Source organism: Myotis nattereri, assembly GCF_964212035.1.
Source record: "Myotis nattereri genome assembly, chromosome: 9".
In the NCBI taxonomy this organism is placed as follows: domain Eukaryota; kingdom Metazoa; phylum Chordata; class Mammalia; order Chiroptera; family Vespertilionidae; genus Myotis; species Myotis nattereri.
In genome coordinates this window covers 20,136,924-20,160,695 of record NC_138084.1, presented here as the reverse complement: position 1 = coordinate 20,160,695, position 23,772 = coordinate 20,136,924, and the positions used below count along the sequence as shown (strand labels likewise).

General features: G+C 40.9%; 2 protein-coding genes across 2 annotated transcripts; both read left to right on the top strand.

The window, feature by feature from the left end:
* Positions 1–358: 358 nt before the first annotated feature.
* Positions 359–1,338, top strand: LOC308525264 (olfactory receptor 5AN6-like; the record flags this gene model as incomplete). The annotated part of the gene is made up of 1 exon (XM_081100056.1): positions 359–1,338. The coding sequence occupies exon 1, from the start codon at positions 394–396 to the stop codon at positions 1,336–1,338; it is 945 nt and encodes a 314-aa protein (XP_080956182.1). The 5' UTR covers positions 359–393.
* A 12,212-nt stretch (positions 1,339–13,550) lies between these two features.
* Positions 13,551–23,666, top strand: LOC308525387 (olfactory receptor 5AU1-like; the record flags this gene model as incomplete). The annotated part of the gene is given in 6 exon segments (XM_081100226.1): positions 13,551–13,749; positions 13,752–14,396; positions 14,399–14,437; positions 14,440–14,452; positions 20,233–20,288; positions 22,702–23,666. Coding segments are annotated over 6 exon segments (1,917 nt in total).
* Between the last annotated feature and the right edge of the window lie 106 nt (positions 23,667–23,772).

Below are 23,772 nucleotides of genomic sequence, written 5' to 3'. Positions count from 1 at the left end.
AAAACCAGCCATATGACATCTAAGGCCATGCTCTTAGTCACTAAGCTTTCCATAGGAGTTATAACCCCATTACTAATATCCTAAAATTTCCAAATCACGGTTTAAATAATTTTTTAAAAAAATTCAATATACTTTCTTTTGTGTTTAAAGAGCCTGATGGGTTAATATTGAAAAGTATAATTATCCTCTTTTATATGTGGGAAAATTGACTCGTAAAACCATTAGAGCTATTTAGAGGCAAATTTAACCAGGGTCATCTAAAATGGCTCACTGTTTCTCTTGACTCTATGTTCAATGTGGGTAGAAGGTAGTTTATTTTAATAGATTTGAGATAACAACTGACTGAGAGATTTATTCTCTTCTCTGCCTGCAGATTCTAGGATCACCAACGCAATGCTTGGGAGAAGGAACAGTACAATGATTACGAAGTTCATTCTCTTGGGATTCTCTGAATTTCCAAAGCTCACCATTGTCCTCTTTTCAATATTCCTAGGGATCTACCTGATGACAGTGGCCTGGAATATGGGCCTCATCACTCTCATTAGGACTAACTCCAATCTGCACACACCTATGTACTTTTTCCTCAGTTACTTGTCCTTGTTGGACATCTGCTATGTTTCTACTACTGTCCCCAAGATGCTCTCAGACTTCTTCAAGAAGCACAAATTCATCTCCTTTACGGGGTGCACCATGCAATACTTCTTCTTCTCTGGCCTGGGTCTGACTGAATGCTGTCTCCTGACAGCCATGGCTTATGACAGATATGCTGCCATTTGTAATCCTCTGCTTTACACAGCCATCATGTCCCCCACCCTCTGTGTGCAGATGGTGGCAGCATCTTGTGTAACTGGATTCTGTGGCTCATTTATCCAACTGTGTGCCTTACTTCAGCTGCATTTCTGTGGACAAAACATCATCAACCATTTCTTTTGTGACTTGCCCCAGCTGCTAATCCTATCCTGCTCTGACACCTTTTTTATCCAAGTCATACTGTCGGTGATGACAGTAATTTTCGGGGTCTCATCTGCCCTCATTATTACGATATCTTATGGTTATATTCTTTCCACCATTCTGAAGATCACTTCAGCTGAAGGCAAGTCCAAAGCCTTCAACACCTGTGCTTCTCACCTGACCGCAGTGACCCTCTTCTTTGGCTCAGGTATCTTTGTTTATCTGTATCCTAATTCTGGCGATTCTCTGAGCCAAAACAAGTTGGCATCAGTATTATACACTAGTGTAATCCCTATGCTGAATCCATTGATCTACAGCCTGAGGAACAAGGAAATCAAAGATGCCCTAAACAGATGGAAGAAGAGAATCTTCTCCTGCTGTTACTAATGATGAAATTCCTTTCAGGTGTACAGTGTAGAAAATGTCAAATAAAACATTGACCTACAGCTCTTCTAATTGTGGGCTGAGTTACAGTTTCCTCACTCTTCTAATGGAAACCCACAACTGGCACAGGGACAGGAAAATGCATGAGAAGTATCTGGAAGCTCAATCTGTCATCCTTCAAGAGTTTTGAACTAATACATCAATAGGCCAAGTAATCCACAAGTATTTTTAGAGTTAGTAGAGGTGGTGTGCCCCATCACCCTCAATAGTCTATCCTTGCCTAACATATACTACCTTAAGGACCACAGATGTCAGTACTGATTAAGGCTGTCAGGAGACCAAGCAGCCTCCTCATAGCATCGCATTTTAGGTGAGTTAAGATTGGTATTAGTACACAGAGATCTTTTTTAAAAAAGAATTGCCTAAATAATTGTGTTAGTTCTCCTACTTAACCTATTTTTTATTGGTGGGATTTATGGATTAATTTCTTCACTTGTGAGTTTGTTCAAAGCAAAGTAACCATACCAGATCAAAGATTTGTCAACTTCACACAAAAAGAAATTTGTTGTAATAGGAATGCATAGTTTGTCATATTTAATATTTGATTGACCAATTGGCTCACTAGGGATCCCTAGACAATTTCTTGTCTGCTCTTGCTATAGCATCACCTTTGTTCTTCCATCTTCACTATGTAACTAGAAAAGGGAATTAGGAACTGGCACTGTAGGGCACATATCCCTGTGCAGAAGTTTATGATGAATGACAAAGAATCAGAGACTAAATAGTCATGATAGGGACTCAGTAGTAAGACAGACCCTTGGACAAATCTGTGTGTTTCCCCTTCTGTACCTACATGTGATTAACATTTTTGCATTAGTCATCTGTTTAAATACACAAGTGTACTTGATGTGGTATTGTCATAGGGGAAAATGGTCTTCATTTATTAATTCTGTTATACAATATAATTGAGTACCATGATTGATAATGGAAGGCCTCTGAGATAAGGAGATCAAAGAAGTTGTATTTTCTTTGCTCTGTTAGCAGAGGAGAATGGGGTTTAGTAGCTTGTAGGATTCTGAGAATAGGTTAAAGCTTCTAATCAGCATTGATTGCTGATGGTTTGCACTGTTTATCACTATACATCTCAATTAATTTATATTCTAAATGTGGAAGATAATGCTATATATACCTGTATCCCATTTTGCATAAGTGCCCTAATATTTTATTTCAGTGAATGAAAGTAGATGTCTAAAAGTGAAGATCAAAATGAGGTTTGGAAAGGTTCCCAAGTTTCTTAAACTGAGAGCATGCAGGGGAGTGGATCAATGGATGGCTCTGCCTGTGAAAGAGCAGCTTCAAGAAGGTTAAGTTAAGTGAAAGAGGCAGGCACAAAAGACCACATATTGTATGATTCCTTTTTAATTAAACCTTCAGATAGGCAGATCTGTAGAGACAGAAAGTAGATTAGTGTTTGCCTAGGAAGGAAGGGGTGGAGAGGAATGGGAGTGACTGCTAGTGGGTATGGAGCTTCTTTTGATGAAACTATTCCAAAATTAGGTTGTGGAAATGATTGCTAAATTCTGAATATGCTAAAAGTTACTGGATCATATGCTTTGAAAGGGTAAATTTTAGAATATGTGAAGTATACCTCATTAAAGTTGTTTAAGAAAAAAAAAGGAAAGAGACTGGGCAGGTGTATAGGACCAAGGGTGACATTCATGGGAAGGCACCATGTCTATTGTGGGTGTTCCTTAGTGATTTGATAATGAAAGAGAAAAAGGATGTAAGCCATGGAGGTAAAATTCCTTGGAATATAAAAATCAAATGAGCCGAAACCGGTTTGGCTCAGTGGATAGAGCGTAGGCCTGCGGACTGAAAGGTCCCAGGTTCGATTCCGGTCAAGGGCATGTACCTGGGTTGCGGGCACATCCCAGTGGGAGATGTGCAGGAGGCAGCTGATCGATGTTTCTAACTCTCTATCTCTCTCCCTTCCTCTCTGTAAAAAATCAATAAAATATATTTTAAAAAAAATCAAATGAAACACTAACCCATCTCTGTTCCTGAGGGAAGTAATCATATACAAAACAAACTTCCCTTCTTCATATCCACGAAACATGATACACTTAAACTAACAAACCTAGTCAACTTGCATCCTTGCTGACTCCATAGCCCTGCACAGTCTCAGACCTCAGGTTCTGTTAGAAATGACCAATATTGCCAGGATTCTTGCAATTCCCTCACCCATTGCGCTGTGGCATGGTCCAGATAGATCATTCACCAACAGGACACTTAATAAACAAGTAGATGTTCTTGGGACAGGACTGAGCCAAATGCAGAATTCAGGAGGAGAGGCCAGCAGCCCTTTTTGGTCAGAAGTAGAAATGAAGAGATTCACCATACATTTCTTCTTAATAGCCATTTCTTTTTATGCATTTTCAGTACGGCTTGACTTGTACTGATCAGAGTTATATATGGATTGCCAGAACTATATTGCATGGCTATAAAGATGATCAAATTAACCAATTAATATGAAGTGGTAAGTAAAATGGTACTTTTGTTTTGTTTTGATTTTAATAATATATTTGTGTGTTTTAAAAAAATATATTTTTATTGATTTCAAAGAGGAAGGAAGAGGGAGAGAGAGATAGAAACATCCACGATAAGAGAGAATCATGTATCTGCTGCCTCCTGCAAGTCTGCCACTGGGGATAGAGCCCACAACCCGGGCATGTGCCCTTGACCAGAATCAGACCTGGGAACTTTCAGTTCACAGGGCTGGCGCTCTATCCACTGAGCCAAACTGGCTAGGGCTGGAACAATGTTTTATATATGTATATTATTTATTTATTTTAATATATTTTTTATTGATTTCAGAGAGGAAGGGAGAGGGAGAAAGAGATATAAACATCAATGATAGGAGAGAATCATTGATTGGCTGTCTCCTGCATGCCCTACATTGGGGATCAAGCCTGCACCCTGGGCATGTGACCTGATTGGGAATCAAACCACGCCTCCCTGGTTCATAGGTCGATGCTCAACCACTGAGACACACCGGCTGGGCTATATGTATATTTTTAAATGATGAGACACCAAAATGTGAAATCCTGATAGACTTTTATTAACCATTAGAGGGAGATCCATTGCAAGCCTGTAGTAACTGAGAAGTTAAGGGACAAGGCGGGCAGTAGATGGATCTGGCTAGTGATAGTGATGATACTGACTTCAGTGTGTGCAACTCTTTTCAGTTTATAGCCACAAATATTGGGTCATGACAGCTTGGCTATAAGCCCCTCATCTGATAGATGAGGGAGCAGGACCTCAGCTCACATTTGCTGATGGGACCTAGCAAACAGGCAGCAGATGAGGGACAAGGCAAACAAACACACCATTCAAGAGGAGGGAATGTTAACATCTCTCCCACAGCGGTCCACGCAGGATACTCCTTTTCCCTCAGTCACTGCCACTTCAGCTGGGACTATCGCCTCAAATATTTGGACACGCATATCTGAGAGAGGCTGAATACACCCAGCTTTACTTGGTGCCCCGGGGATAAGAATTCCTCTTTTTAATAGATCTCTTCATGTGGAGGGTTCACAACTTCTTTGTCAGTCCCTTCTATCTTTGGATAAAGATAAGAAAATCCTTGCAATAAGAAAGTTTGTCTTTGAACTAAGCAAAAGTTCTTTCCAAATAATCTGCAAAAGGGACATTACAGTCTCCTCCCTCCATACTTCATACGATGCAAAAAAAAGGTGACATTTTGCTTGAAGAGGTGTGTGGAGCTAAAGGATTCCAATATTCTTCCTAACCCTGTTCAGGAAGAAGACAGTAAGCAGAGAACCCAATTTGGGTGTTCAGACTTCGGATCTACAGAACTGAGAAAATATGTCTATTGCTTTATGTTGCTAAATTTGAGCTAATTCATTATGCAGCAACAGCAAGCTAATACTCTCACGGCATATTTTCATTTGCTTCTCTATAAAAATACCCATTTCTGAACTTTTGCCGTTGATATCTGGCAAGCTATTATTATTTTTTTAAGTTCCTTTGTAGAAGAGTTGTGCTATTGGATTAAGGAAACAGTCAGTGAGCTTCTATTTGATGCCAGGCACTGGGAAACAAAGATGAATAAGAAATTAAAACCTTAAAGACTTCAGAGAGGAATAGTACAATTAGACACACAACTATTATCTGAGTCAGAAAGCAATGGAAGCCATGAGGACATAACAAATACAAGCTATGAGAGTTCAGAAGGGGGAGAAATGATACCCATATGAGGGTGTAAAGAAAGGTTACCTTGAGGTGGCTGTGAGAACTATGACAGGAAATCAACATGAAGCTCAAGAAGTAGATGCCTTTGTGGGGTTGGAGACCACATTTAAATAGCAGCTATCACCAACAATCTAAGTCTGGGAATTATACTGGAAAGAGAAGAAAATAGTGAGGGGTGGTGGTAGGAAACACTTGGAGCCAGGGTGACGGACTCATGAACTTGGGAGGTCCTGAGGATCAAGAAGTCACCAAGAATAGATTTGGTGAATTGCACCGTAAAAACAAAACAAAACAAAACAAAACAAACAAACAAACAAACAAACCAAACAAAGCAGGAAGTTTTGATAAAGGTACATTTTAGAGCTTGAGATTTTAAAATCAAGCATTTTCCAATTATGGTGAGGCTTGGGATGGGGCTGCCATATCATCTAACTGGGAAACTGGGATGGCATGAGTGTGAAGTCAGTGGAGGGATAGAGGTCAAGACTGTGTGCAGCGAGGGAATTTGGAGGGGCATTCACCTTGAAACCATCTGATTTATCTTCCTGGTTGCCCTTAAACATAAAGGGCTAAATAAATGTTTACTTGAGAAGCATAGAGGAGAAGGAAATAATCACAATGAGGTGAAGTCCATCCAGAAACATTTCAAGAGCTCAAAATCTGGTCTTGAATAGAGGCAGTGCCACTCCTGGCCATGTGTGGTTTCTCTTAAGCTGATTACCCAAACCCGTTGGTGACCAACTTGAGAAGAGAAATGTATTGAGACCTTAATAAAAGACATAATATGAGTAGTGCACAGAGGAAACCTGTTGGCTCCCCCATCTTTCTATGTGCCACATATGAAAGAGAGAATTTCAAGACTAATCAATTTTTTTCAAGATGAATGAATGAGTCAGTAAAATAAATAGATACTGGATGACCCATAGCTATCTTCTCCTTTCTTCCTCTCTTTCCTCCCCACACTTTCAACATCCCCATTGAAGGATGTGTCCTCTATTCATCTGGCTTTTTATGGCCTCTCATAGTCAAGACCTTTTCTACCATCTGGGAACCAGCTGGATAGCCCTCGCCAGCAAATATTTATCAACCTAATGTCCTGTCTCCAACCACAGCGGCATCTTCTTCTTGAAATTGAGCCCTGCTGACAAAATGCTACTTTTAAGATCAAGCAAGTTCAGGGCAGTTGCACATTTTTCAAGTCACATCAGCTCTTGATGGTTTTCAGGTCTATTTTAAGGGCCAACTCAGTGTTGCAATGCACAGGAGTTAATTAGGTGTGTGATTCCCAGTGGCTCCAGGCTTGTCAGTGTTCCTGGTCTCAGAAAGGCTTCTGTAGGAGAGGCTTGGAGAGGGCTCTCTCAGCAGGACAGCTATGAGGCTTTCTAGAAGAGGTTCTACCCTTCCCATCACTCCAAACAGGACTGAAGGATCAGAATCTCTTTATATAATAAATAGTAAAAAAGAATAAAAAGTAGACACTGTGTGGAGGGCCACACCTGCTCAACACATGTGGTAGGGCAACTATTTTCTGGTTTTTATCATGCTGGTTTATAAATATATTCTAAGACTTAGAATGAATTTCAGAGAACACCTTCATTTATCCTGGATCGAGGAAAATAAATAAACTTCTATGTCATTTTCAATGAGCTAAAAACAACTGTTTGCAAAGACAGACAAGACCAGCTTTAAGCGAAAGTATGAAGTCCTACAACTTTTTCCTTTGTGCCACTCCCTCTGGTTTTAAACCCCTCTCTTCCCAATTTTGGGTTCCTGGCCTTTCCCATTACTGCTTCCGTCTGTGTTGTCATGCAGCCTTCCTTGGTCCCCGGTGACTGAGGCACAGGCTTACACTCTGGCTCTGCCAATGACTGATTGTGACCTGGTGAGCAGGCATGACTGAGAACCTGTTTCAGAGCACCCCTCTCCATGGCCTTCAGTCTCCAAACCTGCTTCAGTTTCCCAGTCTTGAGAATTCTTCCCCTGACATCGCCAGATGCTGTACCTATGTTTCCATTTCCTTCTCTTCTTTCACTGCTAAACTGGCACCACGCTTTCTTCAGTTCCCCCTGAGCAGCACTCCGCATACACCATCTGCGATTAACAGGCTATTGAAACTGTGCTGAGAAGATTTCACTTTCCTTCCTTCTTGCCACATCCAATGGTCTTTTATTCATGTGTTCTTTTTCCTCTTTGGTTTCCATGCCATGTTCAACTAGCATCAGTTGGTAGTGGGGGCTTTGAGGATTAGGATAGGAACTTAAATGTTATCAGGTTATGAATGAGCAATAACAAACTAACAAATATTCTCAAGCCAGGAACAACATGAATGGATCTCTGCTTTAGGGAGGTCCCTCTGCATGGAGAGAGTGTGAAGGCAAGAAGACCAATTAGAAGATTTTGGAAGATCATGAACAATGGGGTTAAAACTGACTGACAAAAAGAAGTTGGGGTGGAGATGTCAAGAGGCCTCATTGATTCTACTGATGATATTTATATTCTGTAAATATGAAAGAAAAAGAGAATCCTTTCTGAAATTTTGCCTTGGGGAGAAGGGAGGAAGGAAAAGAGGGAAGGAGATAGGCAAGAATTAAAAACACACCACAATCATGCCAGGCCAGTGGGCTCAGTGTTTGAGCATTGACCTATGAACTAGGAGATCAAGGTTTTATTATGAATCATGGCACATGCCTGGGATGCGGGCTCAATCCCCAGCAGGGGGTGTACAGAAGGCAATTGATCAATGATTCTCTATTTGTTGCTAGTTGGGGTTGATTTCTTGCAATATCCTGAGACTTGCACAGGAGAATGAGTGGTTTTTATGTCTGTGGAATTACATCCCTGGGTTTCCAAAGTCCCATTTGCCTTTGGCCAGTCATAGAAGAAATGTAGCTGGGGCTTTGGCAGAGGTGAAATCACAGCCAGTGTCCAGAGTTTCCATTCCATATTGGAGCAGGGTCCAGTACAGCATCAGCCTAGCTGTAGTCCATCAGTCCATTGTGGACCACATGAGTGAATGCAAGGAAGCCAAGAGTCACAAGAGTCACAAGCTAAGTGTGCCAAGAGCAAAAAGAGAGAGAACTCCTTCATTTAGGTAGTTATGTATTCCCAAAGTTTCAGGCACTTGCAGTGGTGATGCCCATCAGGTCAACCATCTCTGTCCCCAATTGTGATTGACAGACAAGTGCCTTCCCTATGTCTCCTCAGCTTTACTGCGCATGCATCTATCTTATCTTGTTCAGTCCCCTTCCCCCAGTGTTTTGCAGGGAATAGACTGGTGGGTCCTGGGGAGTGTAAAGTTGCAGCTTTCTGGTGGAACTGCCCAAATGACATGCCTATAATATCTGGCAATCCCTTTGCTCCTTTTCTATCTATACTAATAAAAGGGTAATATGCTAACTGGATAGGACATCTTCCCGACATCCTTCTGGACAAAGCCACAGTGGTGGGGGCTGAGCAGAGGCAGTTAGGGGCGATCAGGGCTGCAGGGGAGAGCAGTTAGTAGCAATCAGGCTGGCAGGGGAGGGCAGTTAGGAGGCACTCAGGTCAGCAGGGGAGCAGTTAGGGGGCGATCTGGCTGTCGGGGAGCAGTTACAGGGAGATCAGGCTGGCAGGCAGAGGCAGTCAGGGGCGATCAGGGCGGCAGCCAGAGGAGGGTAGGGACAATCAGACAGGCAGGGAAGCAGTCAGCGGCATCAGGTCAGCAGGCAGATGTGTTTGCGGGTCATTAGGCATGCAGGCAGAGGTGGTTAGGAGTGATCAGGCAGGCAGGCAGGTGAATGGTTAGGAGCCAGTGGTCCCGGATTGTGAGAGGGATGTCCCCCGAAGAGTCCCAGATTAGAGAGGGTGCAGGCCGGGCTGAGGGACCCTCCCGACCACTATTCATGAATTTTATGCACCAGGCCTCTAGTTATTAGTAACTAGCTAATTACAACAGTGTCAGAACCACCCACATTCACCTAATTTTTGGGTAGGTACATCTGATTACACACACACACAAGCACACACACACACACACACTCATTCACATACTCATGACTGGTACATTAAGTGGGCTCTGATGAGATTTAAAACTTTTTTCTAAAGATTAATAATCTCATGTTTCTAGTCTTACTCCTAGACAAACCTAGAACTTGCCTATTCTGCTATCATTCACACAAATGAGGAAACAATCCTGTTTCGAGTTTCTATGCCCAGATACCTGGTTTGAGTTTTTCTGACCTACAATTGAGCAGGAAGAGACTGATTGTTTTGCATATAAGGAGATCTACCATGTGTCCCCATATCCTCCTACCATCTTGGTCTACTACTACCTTTCCTGAGCATCTAAATAGGTGGGGAAAATAAACCAGTTTGTATGTTTGTATGTGACCTTTGTGCTTTTATTTCATACTCACTCTTCCCATGCTTCTCTCTCCCCTTCTAATGCTGACAGCCTGTGTGCAATACAGGTTATGGGTCTGGCAGAGATTGGAGCCCTATCTTTCCCACAAGTAAAGACATTGCCATAGCAGGCTCTTGCAATCATGGCTTGGAACAGTTATACACTGGGTATGGCAGCATCTCTCTTTAGTGTTGGTAGACTAGATGGCGGGCACCATATAGGTGGAAGATAGACAAAACACACACTTTGGCACAACCACACTCCAGAAATAAACAGGCATTGGGACCCAGGAAGTCCTTATGGAAGAACAGAGGTTACATCTCTGTCTCAAAACAAAGGTCTTCAGAAATAAAGCGACGATATCAGATGGATTTCAAAGTGAACATGTCCTTTCCATGTACTGTCCGGGGCAGCCGTGGGCAAACTACGGCCCGCGGGCCGGATCCGGCCCGTTTGAAATGAATAAAACTATTGAAAAAAAAGACCGTACCCTTTTCTGTAATGATGTTTACTTTGAATTTATATTAGTTCACACAAACACTCCATCCATGCTTTTGTTCCGGCCCTCTGGTCCAGTTTAAGAACCCATTGTGGCCCTCGAGTCAAAAAGTTTGCCCACCCCTGGTCTAGGGGAAAGAAAAGCCAGACCCAGAGGACCAAAGGCTTAATCTCCTTTAGTGGCAGGTTACAAAACAAAAATTGCTTCTCTTCTTGTATATTTGGAGAAAGAAGATAACAAAATGAGGTAGAGGGAGGTGGAAAGGTTCCTTCTTAATGTGTGTTTGGGGAGATTGAATATAGTGTTTACTTTTTCAGAGTTTCATACACACTTTGCCCTATTCTCCCTGTTTTCCTCCTTGTCTCTCTACCTTTTTCATACAATCATTTTCTCCTTCTCTCATTCTCCATCTCCCACTCTTTTAACCCTTCACACCAAGTAGTCCCATCTAAAAGTAAACAAACAGCCTAAGTGCCCATGAGCAGATGAGTGCATTAGAAAACTGTGGGACACCTACACAATGGAATACTCTGCTGCTGTAAGAAGGAAGGAACTCCTACCATTTGCAACAGCATGGATGGACCTGGAGAGCATTATGCTAAGCTAAATAAGTCAGTCAGAGAAAGATAAATATCACGTGATCTCACTCATTTATGGATATAATGAACAACATAAACTGATGAACAAAAACAGATCCAGCGACAGAGAAGCATCTATCAGGCCGCAAACCTCAGAGGGAAGGCAGGGGAGAGTGGGGCTAAGGGGGAGAGATCAACCAAAGGACTTGTAGGCATGCATACAAGCATAACCAATAGACACAGACACTAGCGGGGTGAGGACACTAGCTGGTTTGTTTTAGGTTAGGTGGCTCAGGAGGTGGTGCAAGAAATAGAGTCCAGTGAATCAGAAAAGAAAGGAAAGGAAAAGGTTTATTCTGCATCCCCAGGAGACCCACGTACCCCCAGGACAGGGCACGTGGATTCACACCAACAGGGAGGGGGGCGCTTTTTTTATACTGCCTTTGGGTGAGGGGCGGGAGCATGAGCTGAGGAATTCTCTGCTGCAGGGGATGGGCGGGGGTATTAAGAAGAAGTCCGTATCTGTGTGGGGGTATGTGGATTAAGGGAGAAGAAGCCAGTATCTGTGTCTGGCACTTTGATCTGTGAGAAATTCCAGGGGAAGTCCATTGTCTCATCACATGTCTGCATGTATCTGAACCTGGGCTCTCTCCGACCTAACAGTTTGGCTCGGTGGATAGAGTGTCAGCCTGAGGACTGAAGGATTCTGGGTTCGATTCTGGTCAAGGGCACATGCCAGGGTTGCAGGCTCGATCCCCAGTAGGGGGTGTGCAGGAGGCAGCTGATCAATGATTCTCTCTCATCATTGATGTTTCTATTTCTCTCTCCCTCTACCTTCCTCTCTGAAATCAATAAAAATATATTTCTTTTTTAAAAAAGAAAAAAGAATGGTATGAGAAAAAGCTGACCAAAGAGAGCCAAGATAAGCTTCACCCAAAACAAAAGAAGAAAGCTGAGGAGTCTTTGATAAGTAACAGGGAACTAAAAATAAGGTTTAATTAGAAATGATAGCATCTGAACTGGTTGAGAAAAGCAATGTGGCAAAAAAAAAAAAAAAAAAGTGCTCTGAGATTAACACCAGCTTCCCTAGTTTAATTTTCTGCCTACAGTGGAGTTTTCTGCGGCAAGTTGATCTGTCGGGCATCTGTGCACACTAGCTTTGCAGTGGTCACCATCTAAAGGCTGAAATGTCCCTTCCCCTCAGGTACACATAAAAATGTATTGCAAAATATTTTAATGCTTCCAGAAGGGACATGGCAAAGTGGGCATGAAATTAGCAGGGACAAAAATTTCGTGACAACCATGACTCCATCCGCTGGAAGTCAATTCCAGCATGTTCAGCAGGGCTGAATCATCTGCAGTGGCAAGGGCATTTCCTCAAACCTGAAAAGGCCTGATTGCTTGCTCCCTTACAGCTCAGGGCATCTTAATCTACATGTTATTGCATCCTACTGGCCAAACACCTGAACAGCCAGAGGCATTTCCTCAAATCTGACACTGGACTTTGAAGTGTATATCTCCACCTCACCTCAGGACAATTTGTGTTAATAAAAAGCATGGGGTCCTTAGTTTCTTTAGCTTGGCTCCTCTGACCCCCAAATGCCTTTCAAAATTATATTTCATCTCTGGACTCTTACTTAATTTACACACAGCCTTTCCCCAGATTGCTGAACCCTTCTAGATGCTGGAACAAGAACCCTGGCATCCAGCCAGGTTTCCTGCTTGAGCAGAGTTTGGGGCAGCATTTTGCAGTATACAGGACTATGCATTACCTTCCTTGTCTATGAAAGGTGGGAAAACAGCCTTCAAGGCTGGCAGGGCTCATTTTTGGAGTCCCAAACCAGGCAAAATTGTGCACCAAGCTCCCTGGACAGACAGGACCACTGGTCAGCTCTGTAGAAGGTCAAAGTCACTGGCTGGGCTTTTGCCTCAAGTGCTGCTGAGCTATGCAGGTGCTCTGGCCAGGTTTCCTGGTCAGATGAGCCAGGGGATACACTCAGCAGTAGGTGGGGCTATGAGTTAGCTTCCTTGCCTGCGAAGACTGTGTTGGGGGCCCATAGGTGGTGTACTATAGTAAGAATATGCAGATTATGACCTGCTGAATGAACAGGAACAGATCAACAACATCGGGTAGACAGGTATCTCATTAAGTATCCAAGCTCTCACTTTGGAAATGTAAGAACCCCTAGGTTGTTTTGATCAAAGGAACAGTTTCAATATACTCACACAAAGAAAGTAAATTACCAGATGTTTCACTGAGAGATGCTGGAAATTAGAATGAGCCAGGAGTTGGGTAGTTCTCTATCCCAGATCATGAGTGAGCTGGAGATAGAGAATCTTCCATCCAGGACAGTGAAACATTTCCCTTTGTTTCCAGTGCTCATTGGAGGAAAAAATGTCACACATGAGAACTGTAATGCTATCATTTCACCTGAGTCAGTGATTCATTCTCTTGTCTCTTTCTGATTTTAGGAACAACAAGCAAATGATTTGTGGAAGAAATATTACAGAGATCACCCATTTCATTCTCCTGGGATTCTCAGATTTTCCCAGAATCATAGCAGGGCTGTATGTTGTATTCCTGTTGATCTACATTATGACTCTGACTTGGAACCTGAGCCTGATCATCCTAATAAGAATCAACTCCCACCTCCAAATGCCCATATACTTCTTCCTTAGTAATCTGTCTTCATAGATATCTGCTATGTGACTTCCACAGCCCCTAAGATGCTGTCGAACGTCTTCCAGGAGCAGCAAACTATAATCTTTGTGGGCTGTGCTATTCAGTACTTTGTCTTTTCAACCACAGAAGTTAGTGAGTCTTTTCTCATGACAGCCATGGCTTATGACGAATATGCTGCCATTTGTAACCCACTTCTCTATACATCAATCATGTTGCCTACCCTCTATGTTGGAATTGTGCTGGGATCCTATTTGGCTGGACTTTCTGTTTCTATATCCCAATTGTGTGCCATACTTCAGCTCCACTTCTGTGGGCTTAATGTCATCCACCACTTTTTCTGTGAAATATTTCAACTGGTAGTCCTGTCCTGCACTGGCACTTTCTTTGTACAACTCATGATGGCTATATTGACACTGATCTTTGGAATAGTAAATGCCCTAGTTATCATTACATCCTTTGTCTATATTGTCTTCTTCATCATGAACATCACTTTAGCTAAAGACCGGTCCAAGGCTTTCACCACCTGTGCTTTTTATACCTCGGGTATGTTTGTGTACTTGAGTTCCAGCTCTGGTGTTTCCTCCAGGTTCAACAGATTTGCATTGGTCTTCTACAGTGTGGTGATTCCCACACTGAGTCCCTTGATTTACATCTGAGGAACAAGGAAATCAAAAAATCCTTGAAGAGGTTGTAAAGAAGAGAGGGTATTACATAGGTCAAAAGTCCTGAGGTTTTGACAAATTTATCTCATTGGAATCACTTTAATCCACAATAATATTCACATTAATGGAGTGTAATAAAATTCATTCCAGCTTTGAACAAAGAAGGCTTAATTAGGCACAGATAACATGCCCAAATAGAACCACCGCTGACTTGAGGCTAGACAAACACGGTATCGTTAAGTCCTGGGGATTCATTACTTTCCCCCTTCATGAGCAGTTACCTCACCATTTATTAATCTACCTGCAAATATATGTGAAACATCAAGGTTTATATGCTTGTTGCATCTTTTTTGACTCTAAGATTGATCTCAATTCCATCTCAGGCCTCTGACCTTAAAGGAGAGATACCCAGCAGAGGCCCCCAGGGATGTAGAAACCTTGTCTTCCAAATATTCTGATGCAGCATAGTCCAGACATGGTGGGACCAATGTTTGTTCTGCTTCTGACCATAATGGAAATGAATAGAGAGAGTGGATATGTTTTTGTACAGAAAAAAATCTACACAATTGGCCCAGTTGTGCCTCCTGGAAAAACGTGGCTGAGATAGTTAATATTTCTTACAGCATCTTTTAGTGTTAATAATCCAATATTTTTTTGGTCAAATCGTAGTCTCAACCAGCTATAGTCTAAGCAGGAGGAGGTGATTTGAATCATAAAGAGGAATGAAATGAAGTATGTGGTTCCTTCAGTTCCATTTACTTGATTCCAATGGTATAATTTCTTGCATCTTGTGACCAGTGCTGATTTCTAATCGGGGAGGATATTCAAAATCCATGTCACAGCCAATAGCAATTTCTGATACTGTGGGACTCAAACGTCTTTTCCTCTCCCCTATTAAGTCTTGAAATTTACCCTTGGTTTTATAGCTAGTGGGATTACACTGCCAAGTTATTTCTGATATATATATATACATTTTTTTTTCTTTTTTAAAAAAAATCTATCTTTATTGTTTTTTTTTTGTTTTTTTTTTTGCTTAAAGTATTACAAAGGGTATTACATATGTATCCTTTTTTCCCCAGCCCTTGACAATCCCCTGGCCTCTCCTATCCCCCAGTGTCTTATGTCCATTGGTTATGCTTATATGCATGCATATAAGTCCTTCGGTTGATCACTTAACCCCCCCCTCCTGCCCCCCTCCCCTCCCCAGCCTTCCCACTGCAGTTTGACAGTCTGTTTGAGGCAGCTCTGTCTCTGCATCTATTTTTCTTCCTAAGTTTATAATGGTCTTTATTATCCATGAATGAGTGAAATTATGTGGTATTTTTCCATCATTGACTGGCTTATTTCACTTAGCATAATGCGCTCCAGTTCCATCCATGCCATTGCAAATGTTAAGAGTTCCTTCTTTTTTACAGCAGTGTAGTATTCCATCGTGTAGATGTACCACAGTTTTCTAATCCATTCATCTACTGATGGGCACTTAGGCTGTTTCCAGATCTTAGCTATGGTGAATGGTGCTGCTATGAACATATGGGTGGATATATCCTTTCTGATTGGTGTTTCTGGTTTCTTGGGATATATTCCTAGAAGTGGGATCACAGGGTCAAATGGGAGTTCCATTTTTAGTTTCTTGAGGAAACTCCATACTGTCTTCCATAGTGGCTGCACCAGTCTGCATTCCCACCAGCAGTGCGCAAGTGTTCCTTTTTCTCCACATCCTCTCCAGCACTTGTCGTTTGTTGATTTGTTGATGATAGCCATTCTGACAGGTGTGAGATGGTACCTCATTATTGTTGGTTTTTTTAAATTAAATCTTTACTGTTCAGATTATTACATTGGTTCCTCTTTTTTCCCACTATAACTCCCCTCCACTCAGTTCGCACCCCACCCTCCGCCCTCACTCCCCACCCACTGTCCTCATCCATAGGTGCACGATTACTGTCCAATCTCTTCCCGCACCTCCCACACCCCTTCCCCTCCCAAGAATAGTCAGTCCATTCCCTTTCTATGTCCCTGATTCTATTATAATCACCAGTTCATACTGTTCATCAGATTATTTATTCACTTGATTTTTAGATTCACTTGTTGATAGATGTGTATTTGTTGTTCATAATTTGTATCTTTACCTTCTTCTTCTTACTCTTCTTAAAGGACACCTTTCAGCATTTCATATAATACTGGTTTGGTGGTGATGAACTCCTTTAGCTTTTTCTTATCTGTGAAGCTCTTTATCTGACCTTCACTTCTGAATGCTAGCTTTGCTGGATAAAGCAATCTTGGTTGTAGGTTCTTGGTATTCATCACTTTGAATATTTCTTGCCACTCCCTTCTGGCCTGCAAAGTTTCTGTTGAGAAATCAGCTGACATTCGTATGGGTACTCCCTTGTAGGTAACTGACTATCTTTCTCTTGCTGCTTTTAGGATACTCTCTTTGGCTTTTGCTCTTGGCATTTTAATTATGATGTGTCTTGGTGTGGTCCTCTTTGGATTCCTTTTGTTTGGGGTTCTCTGGGCTTCCTGGACTTGTAAGTCTATTTCTTTCACCAGGTGGGGGAAGTTTTCTGTCATTATTTCTTGAAATATGTTTTCAATATCTTGCTCTCTCTCTTCTTCTGGCACCCCTATAATTCGGATGTTGGTACGATTGAAGTTGTCCCAGAGGCTCCTTACACTATCTGCATATTTTTGGATTCTTTTTTCATTTTGCTTTTCCGGTTGGGTGTTTTTTGCTACTTTGTATTTCAAATCTTTGATTTGATTCTTGCGATCCTTTGGTCTGCTGTTGGGAGTCTGTATAATATTCTTTATTTCAGTCAGTGTATGCTTAATTTCTAGTTGGTCCTTTATCACAACATGGATGGTCTCACTAGATTTCTTGAGGATCTTACTACATTTATTGGCGGTTTCTAGAAAATTCTTGAAAAACCTTAAGAGTGTGGTTTTGAACTCTATATCTAGTAGTTTGCTTTCCTCCGTTTCTGTCATTTGTGTCCTGTTTCTTTGTCTCGGCATTTTTTATGCTTCACTGTCGATAGAGTGGCTTTCTGTGCTAAGTGTCCCAATTATCTGAGGTAGACACTCTTGGTGCACCCACTTGTGGGCTTTGTGCACAGTCTTGTTGTAGTTAAGCCTTGATTGTTGTAGGTATCACTGGGAGGAATTGACCTCCAGGCCAATTGGCTGTGAGAATCAGCTGTGTCTGCAGTGGGAGAACTTCTGTGCTGAAGACACCCTTCTGGGGCAAGACTTGCTTCAGTAGGGTTTTGGTGCTCACGGAGTCTGCCCCCTGAGTGTGTCCCTTATGGATCTGAGGAGTTGTAATCTGGATGGTCCCACTCTGACCACTGGGTACACTGGCTCTTGGATCTAAGGAGGTGCTAATTTAGCCTCTGCCTGAGGCTACCCTGCAGGAGCTATGAAGAGATCTGCAGATTCCTCTTCCTTGTTTGGGGTTTGAAGGTGCCCAGATGAGGCCCAATTGTGAAGCAATGCAAGCTGCTGTGGGGCCTTGGGCCTTCTCTTGGAAGTTCTGGGTCTGTCTGGCCCAGATGCAATTTGTTAGGTGATTTTTAGATTGCAAAGGGCCAGGGCATTCATATGCAAAAGCCTCTGCCCCAGCCTGGGTGGGGTGGGGTCTCCGAATCAACAGGGCAGAGCAAGCAGTTATGGCTGATCCTCAGTCCTGCCTTAAGGGGCCCCGAGTCTCAGTGTCACAGTAATTGCTCCAAGCACCTCTGAGGAACTTGTGATTCCCTCCCGATTCAAAAAGACAGCTGCATTCTCAGGTTCCAGCCCCTTTCTGCACGCTCGAGCCTCCGTACCTCTGCACTTTACTTCCACAGCTTCTCTGAGTCTCAGTGTGCTTTTCTCTTTCCTTCTAGTTGTAGAATTTCCACTCAGCCAGCCATTCTGTAGTTCTGAATGATGTCCGTTTTGTTTTTGGTTGTATTTTTGAAGTTGTTGTCGGAGGCAGCAATTCCAGTGTTTACCTATGCCTCCATCTTGGTTTCTCCCCCTTAATTTGTTTCTGATTTTAGAGGAAAATCTCCGTGTCTTTTCCTATTGAGTATGATGTCAGCAGTGAGTTTGTCATATATTGCCTTTATTATGTTGAGATATGTTTCATTCATACACAAGTTATTGAGAATTTTTATCACGAAGGAATGTTGTGTATTGTCAAATGGTTTTTCTACTCTATTAGATGATCATGTGATTTTTATCTGTAATTTATCAATGAGTTGTCACATTTATTGATTTGTGTTTGTTGAACCATTTAAAAATATTTTTATTGATTTTAGAGAAGAAGGGAGAAGGAGAGAGAAATATAAACATCAATGATGAGAGAGAATCATTGATTAGCTGCCTCTTCCATACCCCATACTGGGAATTGAGCCCACAACCTGTGCATGTGACCTGACTGGGAATCAAACCATGACTTCCTGGTTCATAGGTCAATGTTCTACCACTGAGCCACCCATGCCAGTCTGTTGAACCCTTTTTGCATCCCAGTGATAAATCCGAGTAGATAACTGTGTGTAATACTTTTAATGCATTGTTGAATTAGATTTGCTTATATTTTGTTGAGAATTTTTGCATCTATGTTCATGAGGTTATATTGAGCTATAGTTTTATTGCTTGTAGTTTTCTTTCTTTGGTAGCAGGGTAATATTGATCTCATAAAATGTATTTGGGACACTTTCACTTTTTTAAGATGTATGTTTATTGCTGTTAACCTGTAAGTATTATCTATTGGGTGTGTGGAAACATAATTTATTTAGTTCGCATGTTTTTAAGCCAAGAAGAACTATAAGACATTATTAAGAGAGTGCTAGGAATCCCTCAAAGATTTAGTCCCAATTGGTGAAGATACTAATATGATCCCAGTTTGGTAAAAATCCTATATAATAAAAGGGTAATATGCAAATCAAACAAATGGCAGAATGACACTTGCTGTGATGCTCACTGACCACCAGGGGGCAGATGATCGATGCAGAAGCTTCCCCACGGTGGTCAGTGCCCTCCCACAGGGTGAGTGCCAGTCAGCCAGAAGCCTGGATCCTGTGGGGAGCAGTCCTAAGCCATCAGGCAGACATCCCCCGAGGGCTCCTGTACTTTGAGGGGGTGCAGGCCCAGCTGAGGGACCCCGGAGTGCATGAATTTTGTGCACTGGACGACCTCTAGTATAAACAGAAAAATGGAGATATTACAGTCATTATATTAGTAATAACAATTTTATAACATGAATTAAGTACTTCCAAGCACTGGGCAGGTATTATTTTATCTCAGTTCACCACAACCCTTTTAGGTAGTTGTGCTATTATTGCCTTCATTTTACTACATAACCAAGGCACAGTGAGATTAAGTAAAAAGTCAGGGTCACAGAACTCATAACTAATTAAGTTAGAATTCAACCCAGGTAGGTCTGTCCAGAGCCTGAGCACATAATCACCATAACCATAATGAATGATTGTCCTGATAAAGACCTTAAATTTTGGGTGACCATACAACCTGGTTTGCTTGGGACAATTCTGCTTATTGTCCTGACATGGTTATTAATAACTCTCCTTTTCATGACCAAAGTTGTTGAGTTTGGATAATGAATGATATGATCACCCTGTGTTGAGAGTTCCTCCCAATGTCATAATACTGAAAGTCTAGAAAGGAAAATTGGAACTTGCTTCAATTAGGTCATGAGGGCACATGAAAGTGTGGAGAAATGGGATCAGCTGGGAGCATTTCTCATTTTCTCCATCCATCACTCTAGAGAGCAATTAACTTTAAATGGTGCTTTCTGTTAATTGTCTCTTCTCTTTCCACACTAGACCCAAGGAGACACTTAAGAGAATTCTTATTTGGAAGTATGTCTGTCGCAGCCATGGTTAGCAGGAACCATGGCCAAAAGCCCAGAGCCTGAGGGAAGTAAATGTCTTCATCCTGAATGCTCATATGATGTCTACAGCCTCTAATTCCTGGAAGCACTCTATGCACATTGAGATACCTAGAGTGCAGTCAATATTCAGGTCCAGCAGAAGGCAGCTGTGGGGCAGCACCTCCCAGATTTCTACAAGACACCTGTTGAATTATCTACAAGAATACCTGGGTGAGTAAAATAGAAATAGCTCTCTTTCTTCAATTTGGCTTTATTTCACTCTTGCAATCCTGTTCTTCTATGCCCTCAACTCAGCGAGCTCATATATTCAGGTTCGATGACCATTTAATCTTTTCATTTTCTTACAGTAGCCATGCTCCATATCCTCTATCCAATGGGATTCTTTGAATTTTAACAAAAACCCAGGTATTTGAATGAAAAGAAAACCATCTAACATGGAATTTCAGGCATTAGTAAGTAGGTGGATTTAGGATTAGAGGGCATGGAGATTTGCTGATAGCTCACCAACTGGGCCAAGAAGCCCTACATTTTAACCACCAAATGATCTATTTTTCCCCCTGTAAAATATTTTTTTTAGCAAAATACCTATATGATATAATCATTATTAGTTATTATTAATATAATAATTCTCATTTTTGATGACTCACTAGGTGATCAGCACTCTATTATATACTTCACATACCATCCTAAAACAAGTTTTCACAAAAACCCTATGAAGTGATGAACATTCTTCAGATGAAGAAATGAGGTACAGAAAATTTTTTGTATGATTAGAATTATTGTTTTCTTTTAATACTCAGTACTACTTGTTGATAAAACCATTTTGGCCTCAAGTTTTCTTTAAGGGAAGACTTTTACTACTGATTCAAATTTCTTTAGTGTTTATAGAATATTCAAATTTTCTATTCTTACTTGAGTCAGTTTTGGCAAGTTATATTTTTTACATTTTATTTAAGTTTTAAAATTTATTGATGTAATGTTGCTTAGAGTATTCTCTTATTACCTTTATAATATCTCCAGGATCCCCATTTTCATTGTTTTAAAATTTGTTGTTTTGTCTCGGTGTCATCAGATCTACCAAAAATCAACTTTGATTTTCTTGTATTATTTTAAAATTATATCTAGAGTGCAGTCAACATCCAGGTCCAGCAGAAGGCAGCTGTGGGGGCTGCCTTTAATTTAAAAATTTTTGTTCTTTCCTCTGTAAGAATTATGATCAGATCATGTATTTTCTTTAATCTTTTATATGCACTTAAGACAACTGTATCTCCTTACATACATTTTAAGTTAAATCTACAATATTTGTTAAGTGTTCTCACCAAAAAAAGAAATAATAATTATATGACATGATAGAGGTATTAGCTAAAGTTATGATGATAATCATACTGTAATATATAAATGTATCAAATCAATACATTGTACATTTTAAACTTATATAATATTTATATGAGAATTATATTTCAATTAAAAATCTACAAGATATGATAAATAGTATGTCTCAATATATTTAAGTTATAAGTGTTTCATAATTTTTATTATAATTTAATATTTGACTTCTTAATAGTTTATACATATATAATTGGTTTTTAATTATGTTTCTTAGTTATAAATTTGTTATTGATTTGTAACAATAAATGAACAATAGTCTGATACTGTTATCTCTAAGACCAACCCTTTAACATTTAAACTTTAAGTTTTTCACACACCAAAGGGTGCTTCAAAATTGTATTAGAAAGCTATTCCTAGGAGGGGGGAAAAGGAGAGGAATGGGAGATATCTGTAATACTATCAACAATAAAAAATACATTTTAAAAAAGAAAGCTATTCCTTAGTGACATCACTTCATATAATACTATATGCATGGCAGGCACTGTATATAATGGAAGTAATTTAACTTCAAAGAGCCCTCTGAGATAGGTCCTATTGTTATTGTCATCCCTATTTTACAGATAATGTAACAGGCAGAAAGATCATAGCTAATCTGTTCAGAGTAAAAAAGCTCATAGATAGCAGAGTCACAATCCAAAACCAGCCATATGACATCTAAGGCCATGCTCTTAGTCACGAAGCTTTCCACAGGAGTTATAACCCCATTACTAATATCCTAAAATTTCCAAAGCAACTGTTTAAATGGTTTTTTAAATGTCAATATACTTTCTTCTGTGTTTAAAGAGCCTGATGGATTAATAATGAAAAGTGTATTTATCCTCTTTTATATGTGGGAAAATTTACTTGTAAAACCATTATAGCTATTTAGAGGCAAAGTTAACCAGGGTTATGTCATCTAAAATGGCTCACAATTTCTCTTGACTCTATGTTAAGTGTGGGTAGAAGGTAGTTTATTTTAATAGAAATTGAGATAACAACTGACTGAGAGATTTATTCTCTTTTCTGCCTACAGATTCTAGGATCACCAATGCAATGACTGGGAGAAGGAACAGTACAATGATCATAACGTTCATTCTCTTGGGATTCTCTGAATTTCCAAAGCTCACCATTATCCTCTTTTCAATATTCCTAGGGATCTACCTGATGACAGTGGCCTGGAATGTGGGCCTCATCACTCTCATCAGGACTGACTCCAATCTGCACACACCTATGTACTTTTTCCTCAGTTACTTGTCCTTGTTGGACATCTGCTATGTTTCTACTACTGCCCCCAAGATGCTCTCAGACTTCTTCAAGAAGCACAAATTCATCTCCTTTACGGGGTGCACCATGCAATACTTCTTCTGCTCTGGCCTGGGTCTGACTGAATGCTGTCTCCTGACAGCCATGGCTTATGACAGATATGCTGCCATTTGTAATCCTCTGCTTTACACAGCCATCATGTCCCCCACCCTCTGTGTGCAGATGGTGGCAGCATCTTGTGTAACTGGATTCTGTGGCTCATTTATCCAACTGTGTGCCTTACTTCAGCTGCATTTCTGTGGGCCAAACATCATCAACCATTTCTTTTGTGACTTGCCCCAGCTGCTAACCCTATCCTGCTCTGACACCTTTTATGTTCAAGTCATGCTGTCTGTGCTGACAATAATCTTTGGGGTCTCATCTGTCTTCATTATTATGATATCCTATGGTTATATTGTTGCCACCATTCTGAAGATCACTTCAGCTGAAGGCAGGTTCAAAGCCTTCAACACCTGTGCTTCTCACCTGACCGCAGTGACCCTCTTCTTTGGCTCAGGTATCTTTGTTTATCTGTATCCTAATTCTGGCGATTCTCTGAGCCAAAACAAGTTGGCATCAGTATTATACACTGTTGTAATCCCTATGCTGAATCCATTGATCTACAGCCTGAGGAACAAGGAAATCAAAGATGCCCTAAACAGATGGAAGAAGAGAATCTACTCCTGCTGTTACTAATGAAATTTATTTCAGGTGTACAGTGTAGAAAATGTCAACTAAAACATTGACCTACAGCTCTTCTAATTGTGTGCTGAGTTACAGTTTCTTCACTCTTCTAATGGAA